The sequence below is a fragment of the Carassius auratus genome, unplaced genomic scaffold (assembly GCF_003368295.1).
Source record: "Carassius auratus strain Wakin unplaced genomic scaffold, ASM336829v1 scaf_tig00035628, whole genome shotgun sequence".
NCBI classification, from domain to species: Eukaryota; Metazoa; Chordata; class Actinopteri; order Cypriniformes; family Cyprinidae; genus Carassius; species Carassius auratus.
Genome location: NW_020526248.1, coordinates 40,511 through 57,634, shown reverse-complemented (window position 1 = coordinate 57,634; position 17,124 = coordinate 40,511). Strand labels below are relative to the sequence as shown.

Sequence of the window (17,124 nt, the reverse complement as noted above, 5' to 3'; positions counted from 1 at the left end):
TGTTGAAATAAGACTCATTATCTACGCTACTTGCGTGGCCAGTAATTTTTACGTCAAATAGATTTTAATAACGGAGGACATGCATGGTGAGCAGTAATAAAAAATTCAGCTTTGACATTATGATTTTGCACTAGTTTATCAGCATCTGGCAATTATGAGAAAATGTCCTCTATAACAGTATTACAGGAAGAAATTCATTTGCATTAATAGCTAAATGTTTTAATATTCATTTGAAATACTAAATTGGGAACAGAGGGAAGCCTGGGCAAGCAGCCAAAAAGACACAGGCTATTAAAGTTTAAAAACTGTACTGTATTCTGAGAAATATGACTAAGACATATGTTTTAGCTGGATTCTCTATTCATCTTTTTTTCCTTTTTTTTTAGTATTTGATTTCTATTACTGAAAGAAAGCATACCAGATAAGAAGAAAAACATCATACCAGGTCAAAGTCATCTGTAACAGCAATGCCTGTGCGAAGGAAATAATTCACAGGTCAAATATCATCAGAAAATAGTTTATTGGACACTGAAAATTAGAGGTTCTCAATTTCTTTTTCCAGGACTCATAATTTATGATGGCCCTACACAGTACAAAATGTATTTTTTTCACCCTGAATATATTTTTTATATGTATTTGATAAGCCTATTTATTTAGTTTATTTATAGTTAGCTGTGTTTTATTATTTGCTTCTGGCACTGCTTTTTTCCTGCTGTCAAAATTCATTTTGGGGTCATGACCCACCAATTGAGAACCACTGACCTAGAGAGCCTTTAGCTGCAACACAATGTGTTTATTTTAGAATATTTTTTAAGAAATAGAGAAAATTCACAGTTACACAGTTTATTCCTTAAGATTTCCATGTGTGTGTAACACTGGGTAGCTGGCAGTTCACTCACTGCGGGACAGGTTCTCCAGGGCCTTGCCGAGCTTTTTGCTCTCTTGCAGTATGTGATTGAGCTCATCAAAGTCTCGGCTCTCAGGTTTGGTCCTCCAGTCCCATGTAGGGCGCAGTATTGAACGAGGCACTGAAACCGGAGACAAATAAAATACTTTCAAATACGTAATAATAATTATAATTGTAATAATAATTATTATAATTATAATTATCATCATCATCATCAATCGGCTGCGAACAAGGTAGGTTGACAACCGGTCACTAATTTTGTCCATTCTTTGCGATTGCTTCTCGTAGTTCGCCAATATATTGGTGGTATAGCTTTCGCACTCTGCCTCGACTTCTTTTGTCATGCCGCTGTTGTGGCTCATACAAGATTCACTTGTTAATCAAGTCACTCTCATGTCTTCTTAGGCAGTGTCCTACTAATCTTAGCTTCCTCTGTTGTACTTGAAGAATGAGTTGGTTGCGGCCAACTATTTCATAAATCTCTTTATTGCTTTTCTTGTCCAGGTGCTTTATGTATTAATTGGTTTATTGAATCGAACTGTCCGAAAGAACCGGAATATGACCAAAATAAGAAAACACAAAGGAACAGAAGTTTCATGACTATGACAGTGAAGACTGAAGAGCGTCAAATGTTTTATATTACAACATGTTTTTGCAGCACTGAGCATTGTAACCAATCACAGATATTTCTTTTGAGCGTGTGAACACAACGGCCAATCAGAATCACAACGGAGCTCATTCAGCATGAGCGCTGCACTTTCACCAACACCTTTTCTTATAAACAACAAATTATAAACAGAATGCAAATAAGAGATTCATTGTATAGACACAATATAGACAGATTTTCCACACAGTGATTTTGTGATGTGGCTAAATTTAAATGATATCAGTCAGAGATAGTCTTTGCTAACTTTCTGTGTATAACATAACATTGCAATGTTTGACATTATGATAATCATAGCAATGGACAGGACAAAACCAATCTGTTGTGTCAGAACAGAACAGTGTTAGTGCAATAGACCAGCCACTTGTTCGGTTATCTGTAACATGTTTGTTATTTTATTACGCTCATTTGATATATTTAATACAATGTTTACATAGTTTAGCAATATTTGAAGGTTGCATGATAATGTTTTAATATATTAAATTATTATAGTATTTTTTGCTATGGTGAGGAAATTGGTACCGAGGATCATGGGATTTGGTACTGGTATTGATAACGACTTCTGAATTGAAGGTACAGTGACAACAAAATTCATTTTATTTATTTTTGAAGGCCAAGGGCCACTACTGTTTGTGTTTTTGTAATGTTAAAAGTTATTTTTTTTCCATGGTATCGGATTTCCGTACCATAGATTTTTGGTATTATAACATACCTAGTGTAAATAAACACAATGATGTGCCTCACTCCGAAAAATGCAGCACATCAGACTCATAAAAACACCTTTGTGATTTGATTTGATAATCACACAAGCCATATCACATTTTCACATCCATACATTGTTAGAATTCATTACAACACTATTTTATTTCTTTTAATTTATGCAAATCACATCACACTTCTCAGGTCAGAAGATACCAAAATCCAATAAATATGGAAATATCACATCCAACTAAAATCAGTATCAGTTACCCTATTCTGACCTGAGCAATCACTGGGCATTTTAAAGACAATTTTACTCTGTCCATCATCCGAGGACTCTTGACGATTTGTTTCAGGAAAAAGTACCTTTTTAGTCTTCTGTCACTGTGCGTAGCCTCAGTGCAAAAAATAAAGAAATAATAAAAAATCTAAATGTGCACAGATTGCCAGACACGTGCAATACCTCTGTGAGTCTTACTAAGAGCACTTGCAGCAAAAGTGTGACACTAAATAATTTAGAACACAGATAAATGTGTTTGCCACTGCAGTGACTCTGCAATGTAATGTTATGACACACAGTAAGAGCTGCATTTTTACCTGACAAAAAAAGTTAATTAATACATACAAAATAAATTAATAAATACATAACAAAAGGTTAGAAAAATAGATAAGTCCATGACATAATGACAGCACAGGTTATCTCAGGTAAAAGAACAAAACAGCTTATTAGCTTCCATGATCAAGCACCACAGCAGTAAAGCTGGATGTTGGATACCCAGAATGACCAATTAGTGAATGTTATGATGATCTGGGTGATCATTTGGATTGGCCTGCAATGAGTATTTAATGCCTTACGGAGTGCGCTTTTATGCATGAAATCATGACAGAATCATGACAATAAATCAGGTAGATCTATAGCATATCAGAGTCCTGCACAATTTGTTGCTTAGGAAGAACAGATTCTGACTTTCTGTCTCATGCATGAGATTGAAAATGAGAGTTACTACTGTATGCATACTGCAGCATGTTTCCATGTGTAAATAACCCTGTGTTTATTTTGCTACAGAGTAACCTCTGGACTCATTATTTGAAACATCACTGCCTGGAAACCAAGAGCCTACATTTTTGTAAACACCTGACGTTGCCTACACTTCAAAGATGTTAAATGAATAATTCACGCAAAAAAAAAAAAGAAGCTAAATTTTCTGCAGCTCTCAAATCTCATACACACTTGCAGATATCAAGACTCTGAGAAGCGCATTTACATGTTACTGAATGTTCGTAATAAAACCACCAAAAAACATTAAACTTTTTGAGACTTTGAATATGTTTCCTTATTGATAAAAGAACAACAATTTAGGAAATTTTAGTTTTAGGTTACATGACATACAATTAAACTTGTAAAGCCTAACATGCAAAATAATACTCTTAAAAAAATAAAAAAGGAAAAAGAAATGTTTATTGAGTACTGACAAAATATAAAAAGATCTGTGGGCGGGGGGTACATTCATGTTTTTATTTTAGCCTTTATGGTTTATATAGTATGATATAATGGGAATACAGAGCTTTAAAAAATAGTATTTGGTGCAGATGTTGTTATTTATATTGCCAAAAAGTAATACAATTCTGATAACCTTTTGATATTGTTGATAATTCAGAGGCCTAAAAAATCATGTGCATATTGAATATGATAAGGTAGACTTTATAGGGTAAAGCATGATCTACATATAACTGTGTATGTAAATGCACTCAATATTTTTTTTGTGTTGCATTTATGACTTAATTTTAGGCCTTCCCCTCAAACTAAGCTCTTACTTTTCATACTTTTTGCATCTTGGCAGTGTCTTTCACTAATGTGAAAATCATCTAAATAAGTCAGCTGGAAATGGGCACAGGCACACATCCACAGTTTAAAATGAGGTTACACGTATTTACAATCTTCCTTTATGCCATTTCCTCAAAATTGGCCGACAGCCTCCATTCAGGCAGAAATAGAACCGTTGTCAGTAACGTAGCATCATATTAAATTATTAAAGACTCTGATATAAATTACTCCCTTAGCAATACGTAACACTCAGAGCTCAGGCTGATAGCTTCCATAATGGCACCATCTAAAGATAGAAGTCGTCATTGTTCACTAATGTACAGACAGTCTCCTCTATTTCTGATCTCTGAAAATGCTTGGCTGATCTCAGATTAACAGCCAGCTGAATCACATAAAACTGATGTAATGACACAAGCTTCTCTCTTGCTGCGAGACTCACATGATTTAGACTCAGGAGACGGAGGGGAAATGTTGGACACAGCCAGGTCGCTCTTTGATTTCTTGGGTTTCTTGGGATGGATCTGCCAAGGTTTTTCATAACTCCTGGAGTCCCGTCGTGTACCTTTGTATTCTATAGAGAGAGAGGCGGAGGAAACTGGTAGTGATCTCCATTTTCGCTATGTGCAAAACAGCTTGAAGGATTCTGAACTATACCCACCTGAGGAGCTCTCGGCCCACAATGCTGCAGATCCCGACAGAGTCCTCTGAATCCTGCCAGGACTCTCCTGCTTGGTTTGCAGATGGCCAATGAGGAAAGGAATGGGGTGGTCTGGTGTCTCAGTTATCAGTTTGGTCATCATCTCCTTTCAGAGCCAAACAAAAAGCGATTAGAGTACCGACATCCAGCATCATGTGAGTACATGCCAGAGAACTTCAGATAAAGTGACACATTGTCACGCCAGCTTGCGTCGTGCCAACCTGAATCAGCAGCGTTGACAAGAATTCAGCATCAGGAAAACTAATTAGGTAATTGGGCATTGGCACATTCTCACTGCCATTGAGTATTATATGAGCTATAGCTTGTAGAATTTGAAAATAAATTTGAAAACTGAAAATATACTACAAAATATATTTTTAAATGTAATTTTGGAAGGTACCTCGTAAGAGAGCATATAAGATACTGAAATCACACACACACACACACACACACACACACACAAAATCAAATCTGGACAGGATTCAATTTCTGGAAACTTTCATCATGAAAATTACATTTAAAATGTGTATAGTATTATTCAGACATGATTCGTTTTCAAAACCAGGAGTTTCCAAACAGGTGGCTGGAAAAAGGGAGCTAGAACAGAAATTTGATTCTAGAATTTAAATTTAAGAAAATATTTAATGATCAGGGGCATCTGAAGAGTTTAAAAACTAATTTAAGACTTTTTAAGTCTTTTTAGGGGCCGTTCACATATGGCGCCTAAAAACGCGTGGAAAACGCTAGGCGCGCCGTTTTCTCCTTCTTTCCAAAGCGCTCGGACAGCAGTTGCGCCCCTGAGGCATCTGTCTTTGCTAAGCAACCATGACGTGCTCTCTCCATGAAGACGCGGAAATTTCAGCAAAGGATAAATGGATTTGCAGCTCTAAAAATCGCTTGCAGTAGCTCTGCTACTAAATTTATTTCAAAATGGCAATCCATATACAATTATGAACAGCAGTTCCTTCATCTTAACTGAGCTTTCAACGTTGTTATGGGAAAGGATGAAGCTGATTGGTTAGTTCTTGTCACATGACCCGCGGTGCGCTTGCGGCATTCTGAAAAGTTGAAATGTTTTTAACTCGATGCGGTGCGGACGCACCTGGAAAAAACGGGCGCGTCGCACCGCGTCGCTTCCATTATGAGCGCGCATGCCGCGTGCCTACATTGGAAATAACGAATTTGAGCGCGCAAAAGACGCGATATGTGAACGGCCCCTTAAGGTGTCTGAAACCAATAATACACTTTAATCACAGAAAATCCAGTGCGGACAGGATCAGTTTTCTCAGAGCACCCCTCAGATTTGTACTGTAATATGTTTAATCAAAGTTGTGAGAACACAATCGGATTGAATTCAGACTGAACTAAAACCATAAAGTATGCCTGTGAACCATAAATTTACCCTCCTCTGGAAAAACTACTATTGTCCAATTAAACTCTTTTGAGATATAAAAACAAAATTAGACATTTTATAAATAAATCTAGTGCATGTAAAAACAACTTTTATCAGTTTGCCCTTTCACTAAAAAATTATCTGTGCTGTATTACAAGCCAGACAATCACAAATCAACAAGACGGTAGATGTAAATGAGGTAATTACGACACATAAGCCTTGTTTGGTAATTAAACTAACCTAGTAACAAGGGGTCCATAAAAGAGAACTGTAATTTGTGGGTTTAGCAGGAAGTAAATTGAGCAGGGCTTTGTTACTGTAACTCCCCCAGGCTCCCTAGGGAGCAATTGCCCTTGTGGTAAACAGGAAAAAACATTGTGGATTAGCACACACTCATTTCAAGCATGTTATGCTCTCTGAGAGGTGTTTTCCCTGTTTACTTCAATGACCTTTTTAATAGAGACGTACTGTAAACAGGGAGATGATACGGTTGGAAAGTCACATCCAATGAGAAAAGACTCACTGACAGTGAATAAGATACTGTATTTTAATAATAACCACGTGCATAGATATGCTGAAATTTAGGTCAAAATCCCTGCACAGAAATAAGCATTTCAATTGATTTTCTTGCATCATCAGGATGAAGAAACACAGGATCTCTCGATCATACTGACAGACTGGGGAAATTGGCAGGGGAAAGCAATCCCAGTCTTTCTAATAGACAATCTGACTGCAAGCCAAGTTCAGTGCCAGTTTTAAAGAACAAGCTGGTGTTGGACAACATTTCCAAAGCACTTCATTCAGCGCACTGACATTCTCTGTCTGGATATCTTTTCAAGCATTCTCTGTTAGAGAATGTTTAGAAAGACATCCTGTCCCACCATCCCTACTCTTACTATTTCTGCAATAGTATGTAACCCATGCACAATAAGCACATTTTCACACATTAAAACACCAGGTGATCTACTACATCTGCCAAAATGTGCAGGGTTCAGCAGAGACCACTGGATAGAATACGGCATCCCATAATACAATGTGCTTGACTATGACCATCAGTTTTGAGCTCTAACAGCTCAAGGGTTAAGAATTTTTCACTCAAATGGATTAAAATGTTGCCCTTTTTAAACAATATCTTTGTTTTCCGGGGGTGGGGGGGGGGACATAAACATAAACATTAAACATAAACTATTTTTTGATTGATTGATTGATTGATTGATTGATTGATTGATTTAATTGAACAAAGGGACATTGCTTAATTTTTTTGCAGCACAAAATAATAATAATAATAATAATAATAATAATAAAGTATAAATACCATGAATAGGGTTTGAAATATTGAGATATCTAACCTGATAAAAAATATTTAGTTAATGCTGTGTTTTATAAACTGTAAAAATGCTGCTGCAATTAACAAGTGGATTAAATGTATAATTTTATGTTATATCAAACACAAAAACTTACTTTTTAAAATTGCAACAACACCTTATTAATAATTCTAATGTTGAATTTCAAGTTGTGATAACTAATTGCAGCAAATATATATATATATATATATATATATAGAGAGAGAGAGAGAGAGAGAGAGAGAGAGAGAGGTCTGGAAAGCATTCATTAAATTTATTGAATACTACAACAATCTTCAGTGCAGTGATTATGACTTCATTTTTTTTTTTTATAATATTATAAAAATTGCTTTACCAGAAACATTCAACTGGGCAGTTTAAATGTTGTAAACAAATAGTCCTATAAGACTGGTTGAAATAACATCCAGATTGTATTCATTAAACATTTTAACCTTGCTCTTGCTGATGCAAATTCTCTTGATGTTCGCTTCCATGAAGTTTCTTCCTTCAACAGAGTACTACAGACTGTCTCAATCAGTGCCAGAAATACTTCAGAAAATGAAGTAACAATTCCCTTTTACGGGATTAAAGTGTATTATTTACTCTATAGTCTCCTGACTCACTGTCTAGACACAGTATGGATGCAATAAGTTATTAATATGTTGCCACAGTTGATCTTACTGTATATATATGTTGAGTTTTAAACCAGATCTCTGCATTTCCTGAGGCTGCACTCTCGTTATTCTTCTGATTCTTTAATGTATGCCTCATGTCACAGCAGGGAAACATTGACTGAAGGCTGGGTCAGAGTTCTGGATGGGTTCCAGCCCTTGAGACAGAAGGAGGAGGAAAGCCAAGGAGTGGTACGGCCGCAGAGGGCAACACAGACAACACAGACAACTCGTTTATATATAAAATATTAAATATGAAGGATTTTACATATATACAGAGTGGCATGTATATATCAATAGTCATACGTTTGGAATAATTAAGCAAAAGATTTAAAAACTATTATCCAACTACTTATTTATTCTAACAAAAAACACAGTAAAAACAGTAATATTTTGAATATATATATATATATATATATATACACAAGAATGATTTCTATTTGAATATAATTTAAAATAACTAGTGATTTTAAATCAACTTACGTTACATTGCATTATGGTTTTCACAAAAATGTTAAACTAAAAAAACAGTTTTTAGCACTGATAATAATAGGAATCTTTATTTAAAACTGAGCATCAAATCAGCATATTAGAATGATTTTTGAAGGATCATGTGACACTGAAGACTGGAGTAATGGCTGCTGAAAATTCTGCTTTGCATCACAGGAATGAATATATATTTTATGTAGCTATTAAATGGAAAACTTTTATTTTAAATTGTAAATATTTCATAATATTTTTTATATTTACTCTATTTTTGATCAAATAAATGCAGCCTTGGTAAGCATAAAAGGCTTTTTAAAAATCATTAATATCATTTTGATAAAAATACAAACAATAATGTGCATAATTAAGATAATTAATTACATATACACATAGCTGACGTTGATACATTGTTCAGCAGAGTGCGTGATCAGACTTTCTGTATTGCTTTAACTTTCATACAGTACGTCAACTGGGATGTCTACTTAAACCACATAACTGTTTCACAAAGTTGCTAAAAAAAAATCCATGATGAATATGCACGCAGCTGCACAACAAGGGGTTTATCTTTACTTATGGTGTTTGACAAAGGCCAATAAATTTCAGAAGCATTGTGAAAAAATGTGGTAATCACAGACTTTCCTATATCAGAATGGTGTTCAATTTCTTAAAGGGATAATTCACCCAAAAATGAAAATTTGATGTTTATCTGCTTTCCCTCAGGGCATCCAAGATGTAGGGGACTTTGTTTCTTCAGTAGAACAAAAACCAAGATTTTTAACTCAAACCGTTGCAGTCTGTCAGTCTTATAATGGAAGTGGATGGGAATCACGGCTAGAACATACAATAAAACAAGCATAAAACACACAAACAAACCAAAATTAAACCCTGCGGCTTGTGATGATACATTATGTCTAAAGACACAAAACGATCGGTCTGTGCAATAAACTGAACATTATTTATACCGGTTTTTGCTCAGGAGCGATCTAACAGTTTGGACATTGCGTGAATCAGAGGTAAAAACGATATAAATAATTTTTTTGTGTCTTTATACATCAATGTATCGTCACGAGTCACAGGGTTTGTATTGGTTTTGTTTGTGTATGATTTTTGTTGTCGTTGTTGTTTCATTGTATGTTTTAGCCGTGATTCCCCTCAACTTACATTGTAAGACTGATAGACTGCAACAGTTTGAGATAAATATCTTGGTTTGTGTTATACTGAAGAAATGCCCTGGGGGTAAGCAGATAAACATCAAATTTTCATTTTTGTGTGAACTCTTCCTTTAAGAAGGGATCACTACAACTTCAGACATGTTTGATTTGGACATGATTTGATCATGGGTTCCACTTAATATTGCATTTATTTTGCTTCTGTCAGGTGAGCTTGTTTCGTAATGCAGGGCATTTGCTCAAGATCAACGGAGGGGAGCTCATGCTGCGCAGACGCCTCGGGTGTCTGCAGGTCACTGAAACATTAATTACTTCCCAGACCGCCAAGAAATCTCTATAAATAAAGGCAAGAGAGGGAACTCTCTATCTCCTCTCCATTATCCAACCCTGCTTTGAGTGTGTGTCTCTTGTCAGGGTACCGTACAGAGCTGTGTGTGTGCACGAGCGAGCATGCGTGAGTATGTGTGTGTGTCCAGCCCCACTGCTGTAATTAACAAAGTCTCAACGAGACCCACACATCCTACACATTTCTGTCTCATTTTAGGTTGTCTATTGAATGACAGAAAATGGTTTTCTGTCATACCTCCCTCAACATTATGCTGTTAAATTATAGCCTCCCAATCCCATCTGAACTTTGTAGTTGAAACTTGATATATCTATATTACCCATTAATATATACCAACCCAGACCAGACTGAACTGTTCTTGAGGTGTCAATTGTCTGTGGTGACACCCATTTTCAATTACAAGCTGGAAATGTGATGATTCTTCGGCCAATTGGTTTTATCAATATTCTGTGTGCTGATGTAGCATGCAGTCTGTCACTTGTGGGAGATTGAGGAGCTTCACAATGACAGTTGCTGCTCAAGAAACCTATAGCCAGAAGATATTTTAATCCAGACGTACCATATTACCCATATTGTCATGTAACATACCCCCCCCCCCCAGTTGCATTGCTACACTGCCATTCACAAACCCTCCCTATGCCCTCATGGGATAGTAAAGTGTCCAAATGCACATTTTAAAATCTTACTAGAAGTAGTAGTTTAAGTTAAGTTAAGAAAGTTTTTTTTTTTTTTTTTTTTTATCAGAACAGATCTTGGGCAGCATAAAATATCTCTTCACTAATGAATGCAAAAAAAAATAAAAATAGAAAAAAGAATGTCTTTTGCATTCGGTATTTCAGTCACACTGCATGACCTTTAAAAAATGAACCACTGAAGGCTGAGTGTGAACAAGAAAAAGGGAAATCACTGCACATGAAATAAATACATTCCTTATACATCCTGTTTGCTGATGCTAGTGGTGCAGAAATCACACACTGCAGCTTTAAGACACAGGTACAGCATGCTCTGGAGAAATTATAAGAACAGAAATTCAAACAACTTTCAACCCCTAGTTCCTTCACACCAACAGTTCAGTGAACATCAGCTGACACTATTTCAGAGAGGTCTAGGCTGTGATCCTTACACATAGCCCTGGGGAAGCTTAGCCGCACAAATTTCTCTGTACACTGAATGGCTTTTCTAGAACAAAGCAATGCACTCAGGGCCAGTGTACCCTTGACTCTGAAATGCATTGGAATGGTCTTATGGCAAAGGCAAGTTTTTTTCATAAATCTTGGTTTTACATCCCTTATGATATAGCACAATGGTCAGACCCAATCAAGAAGCATCCATGCCATGATTTCAGTCAATATACTGTACTGTACTTCAGAAATCTTAAAGGAATAGTTAGTCCCCCCCAAAAATCTGGAAATTTACTCAACCTCAAGGACATTCAATGTGTAGTTTGTTTGCGTTTTTGGAGAAATGCAACACTGCATCATTTGCTCACCAGTTGGATCCTCTGCTGTGAATGGGTGCCGTCAGAATGAGAGTTCAAATAGCTGATAAAAACAACACATTAATCCACAAGTAAATTTACTGTTAATATATTTGTATTGCTTCTGGCCAAAATAGCAGTCCATTATCCTTAAAAACACTTCCTCCAGTGAAAATGTCCAACCCTTGTTGTCTTCACACATCAAAATCCACCGACATACTTGTTTAGAACTGCTTTGGACAATTTCCACTTCATTGGACTCTCATTCTGATGGCACCCATTCATTACAGAGCATCCCTTGATGAGCAAGTGATGTAATGCTAAATTTTTCACATCTGTTCCAATGATGAAACAACCCAATCTACATTTTGGATGACCTGATGTTCAGCAATTTTAAATTTTTGGGTGAAGTATTCCTTTAAACAGAAAATGCTTCCCCCACTGTGAAGGAGAGAAATCGGGGGCCAATTAAACAACTAGATTCCTACCGAGTTTTTATGTGGCTCAGTAAACTGCAAGTAAATCCAACCTCCAGCCATAATAACAGGATTCCCGGATACACATAAATACATACTGAACGAATGATGAATATATTAACTGTATACGTTCCAAATACTGAAATGACTTTTGTGCGGTTGCCTGTGGTTTTATTGCTTGAATGCATTAGTATGCTAATCAAACCTCCATTTGCTCAAACTGCAGTGTATTTTGTGGTTGAACGCATAATTCTTGCAACAGAGATCAATTATGCTGCTTCTTTACAAACATTTCACTCTCTTTATTGCACTGCCTACAACCATTACACAGTGAGGCGGCCACTTTGAATGGCTATTGATAACCTGTTTTCCTGTTCCTGCCGCAAAATTGTTCTCATCACAGAGTGGAGCAACTGCACACGAGTCCATGAATTCTGCTGTCCCATCTCTCTGTATCTTTAAGTTTAGTCTTAGGTTTGTTATTATCTGAAAATCCCCCTCCACAGTTATTAATCTTCTTGCCAAAATATGTAGAACTAAATGACAATTTAAAAAATAAGATATTTCTCAGCATAGATTTTGGGCATCATTAGAAGGGCGAATCTTCAAGAAAAGTGTCAAGAAGATGTTAATTAAAATATGTAGTCACTAATGAATGCAAAAAAAAAAAAATGCTCAAACGCTGTTAACGCTAATCAACACGGAGTATACCTCGATCCTCAACCCCCACACAGTATGTCACTCTTCTGGGAAAATTCAAATTTAGTGCAAGTAGATTTAATTATATTTCTGTGTAGGTTAATAAGCATGCTGTAAGTGTTGTCTGCATTGTTACATTTATTTAATTTTGTCTTTTGTTTAGTTTTTTGTTTTTGTTTTCCTGGAGAACTTCCTAATTCAGAGCCACCAGAGGACCGAACACCAGTTAACTATGTCGATTCCCATCTTATCTGGACTTAAGTGAAGAGATAACATCTTTAAAATGGTCACCAATTGCTCTTCTCTCCTTGCTGCTGTTGGCACTGAATGTGTTAGTGTGACAAGTCAGTTTAAACAGAGAAAGAACTAGTTTTATAGCATGAATATTCATATTAGTGGCCAAATGCTGTGGCATACAAATGTATTTCACATTAAAAAAACAAAAACAAAATACTGACCTATAAAATATTACAGTTATGTGTTGCCGTGCTTCGGTGAGGAAGGTCTAACACTTTAAAGATGCAGCAGCTACAGTCGTCTTCTTATTCCCCAGTCCCATGCATATTGCATTCACGGTGACCTTGATTTAAGTTTACTTTTTTCAAGAACCAGTAAAATAGCTTGAGAGGGTCATTCATCATTTTTTTGTACAGTATGTATGTGTTGCTGTGCCAAAGCGTTAATACTGAGCATAGTTACAGCATACAGTGGAAACAAACCAGGCAAACACACCTGCAAAGAGATACTGATAATAGTTATGACGTGCAAACAAACCGAGGCTCTATATCAGCTGTTTGCAGTGACGTTATAAAATGACAGAGGTATAGCCTGATGGACAAAACCAGTGTCACTGTTTAATATGTTAATATTTGTGTTACCTGTTATGACTTGATACGAAAGTGCAGTGCAAATGAAATTTTAGTGTAACAATTTACATTACAGAATTTGAGTTACTGTATGATACTAATGAACATACAAGCAGGACTGGGGCAAGTTGTCACACTTTTGTTTTATGCCAGTGAATATTATATATATATATATATATATATATATATATATATATATATATATATATATATATATATATATATATATATATATATTTGTGTGTGTGTGTGTGTGTGTGTGTGTGTGTATATATATATATATATATATATATATATATATATATATATATATATATATATATATATATATATATAAGATTTAACATTTTCACTTTTGATACCTAAGAAAAAAGATACAGTACAGTTTGCGGAATAGACAATGACCAAGATTAGGGTGCGTTGTTTTATTAATTAAATTAAACAAAAACTCTTGTCCTTTCAAAAAAAAAAAAAAAAAAAAAAAAAAAAACTTTAAAACTACCTTCATAAACATGATGACATTAAACTTTGAGTTTGTAAGACTTTCAGTTACACAAAAATTAAATCAATTTAAGACTAGATGTTCCACCATACAAAACTACTTCTAGAGAAAATATATATTTTTATGATGTTTGGATTCAAAACCTGCTAGTTATCAGGATACAAACAGTGTGACAACTAGCCCTGTTCTCTTAATCTTCTAGTTAATCTTCTTTCGATTACAGTTACTGTATGTGTGCACTATAAGTTTTACCATCTTTAGAAATACTATTTGAACTCTCAGACTTCAGGAGAGGCGATTTCAAGAGACTGTTTATTCGCCTAACCAGTTCTCAGGAATGATATACTCCAAAACCAACATAATTCAAAAGCGACAAAGAGAGAGACGACAGACATTCGCGCAACCCACTCACAGCGCTCGCCCCCGGGGGAAACGCGTTCATGTGGCAGATCTCTGCGCGGCGCCGCTGTCCATGGTACTAGGTCACACACGCGCTGCTTTTAGCTTTATTGCTGTTTAATATTCAGCCCATGCACACACTCCCCACTACAAGACGGTTGATAAATCAGCAGTTTGACTCGTGTAGACTGTGCTTCTTACTACAGATGCTTCACGGAGGTAACAGCGTTGGTGGATGACAACGCTATTTTGTTTCATTATGGTGTGGACTGTGGAGCAAAAAAGTCATTTTTCTCAAGGCAAGTGGGTGTCCAGTTTATGTTACTTAAGGCATATTGGTCGGCTACATGACTGGTCTGACACCATTTTAAATGCAATCTTTTGCATTTATTGTAGTTTTTTATTTAGTCCATCACACCATACTGATTATGCAAAGATGCTGACAGTGCAAAAGTAGAGACTGGGACTGTAACATTTCATTAAATTGTCTGTAGCTGTGGATTTTTTATTATTATTATTATGTATTTGTGCTGTGTGTCTAAATTGTTTTAAAAATATTTCCCTATTTTATATGTCTGTTATAAATGTAAGCAGTTCAGAAACCTAGTACTTACTCCTAAACTCTTTAAATCAATGACAAATACAAAGTTTTCTGTCAGTTACAATATGGATTGTAAGGTTAATTTAAAACATACATTTAGTTTAGAATTACAATTTTTAAACATTATTACTTTAGTGCTATAAACATTTTAAAATGCAAACATATACAATGTCTCGCAATCTTTGTAGGACCAGTAGAAATAATTAGTCTTTATTAGAAAGTGTTAGGCCTACAACCTTATCATACTTCTAGTCTTTTAACATAACCTCAAAGCTGGTTTTGGTCCTATAAAACATACATTTTTACTGATTTTCAAAGCTTCTATTGTCACTTCATAAGGGTCATGTATGACATAAATTTCATACTGTGTAGTTCATTTCCAAAATGGTTAAAACGTTACAAACCGTTACAACTCACACCATGGTACAGCATTCCAGTGTCTCCATATATTTACAGTAGGCTACAGCATTCATTAGATGAGCCAACATACACTATATATCACAACTGTAAAGAAATAACCTAGGAAGAGTGCTGACATGAGCCTGACTTTTCCAAAAACAGTATATTTTAATATGAAAACCTTGATAGCAGAAACAAAGGCATACAGTTTGGGTTACTGATAGAAAGCGACCAGTCAGCAGAAATGTTCCATCTCATTACCACAGACTATTTATATAGACTAGGCTATTACGAGAGCTACATGCTTTATATAATGCAACAAATCAAGTAAAACATCTCTAGTTTTTCCGTTTATTGATCGACTGAAGGTAAGTGAATGCAGGTGGATTTGCACTCTCCTGATAAGCGCAAATATCCCGCTTAATTCATTCACTTCCAAATTCATATTGACATTAACATGTTCTTAAAATGTATTTTGCCACCATCTAATTGCAATTAAACTCTTTTTCATATCTACATGTGCGTTGAAGCAGACACAAGTAGCTCTTGCTTCATTCATTTTCAATGCAGCAAAATCTCGAGGTGCCTCACGAACATCTTTGGTGAAAAGTTGTAACATACCTCAAACAAGGGTCCGATCTTATTCTTCTCCAGGTATGACTGAATTCTTGACTGCTGTATAGACGCCATGAGAATGTGTTGCGTTAAACAGCAAAGCGTTTAGATATCGTTAAATATCGCCAAGCATCTTCAAACGCGCGGGTTTGCGGACGGATCTCTAGCGGGCAGTGAGCGGACATCTAGCGCTGAGAGCTCGGCTGCTGCTCCAGCACATGCTGAAAGTACCAGGGTTTGCGTCCTCCCTCGCTTTGGTCCATATCTGATGGGACTATCCCTCCTCCGGTCTCGGCAGAGTATCTGGCGACGGCCTCTTCTCAAAGCCAATCAAAAACATTACACCTTACACGAATGTTTATTCATTGGCTGTTCAGGTCTGAGAGACCCGCCCTCTTCGTTTACACACAGTTAAGTGTGATTATTAAATTCACATACACGTACTTTTTGTGAAATTTGCATTATAAACAATTCTTATGAAGTCTTTATTGCCTAATCTAGTATATATACTGTACGAACATCAGCCAAATGTAAAATGTATTATGCTATAATGCTTATTCTACCTATCCTAGTTTCAAAAGTATAATGCTTTAAGATTCATAAGCATCACATTTCATTCTGCTATGGATTCTACTTTTTTTTTTAAAAGATGTAACAATTAGTAATTGGCCCATTATTTATGGAAACTATGATTTCTCTCGAGAATGACTTATGTAAATAAATAAAAACGTATATTTATTATTATATTAAATTATTAATTAAAATAAAGTTATTAAAATATATTTTACAATCATACATAATATTATTCATATATATAGGGGCCATTCACACTAAACATGTAATTGTGAGATGCAGGGAAGTAGAAAGAAAAAAATATTGTTTTAAAATAT

At 35.6% G+C, this 17,124-nt stretch overlaps 1 protein-coding gene across 1 annotated transcript in view; it reads right to left on the bottom strand.

Annotated features, from left to right (window-relative positions):
• LOC113082039 (uncharacterized protein C8orf34 homolog) overlaps positions 1-16,639 on the bottom strand; it is a 73,966-nt gene extending 57,327 nt beyond the window's left edge. Inside the window, exons 1-5 of the mRNA XM_026253963.1 lie at positions 16,241-16,639; positions 4,754-4,898; positions 4,535-4,666; positions 900-1,028; positions 443-471 (exon numbers count right to left, since the gene is read on the bottom strand). Coding sequence (XP_026109748.1) covers positions 443-471; positions 900-1,028; positions 4,535-4,666; positions 4,754-4,898; positions 16,241-16,309 — 504 coding nt within the window. The 5' untranslated portion in view covers positions 16,310-16,639. The remainder of the gene's footprint in view (positions 1-442; positions 472-899; positions 1,029-4,534; positions 4,667-4,753; positions 4,899-16,240) is intronic.
• Between the last annotated feature and the right edge of the window lie 485 nt (positions 16,640-17,124).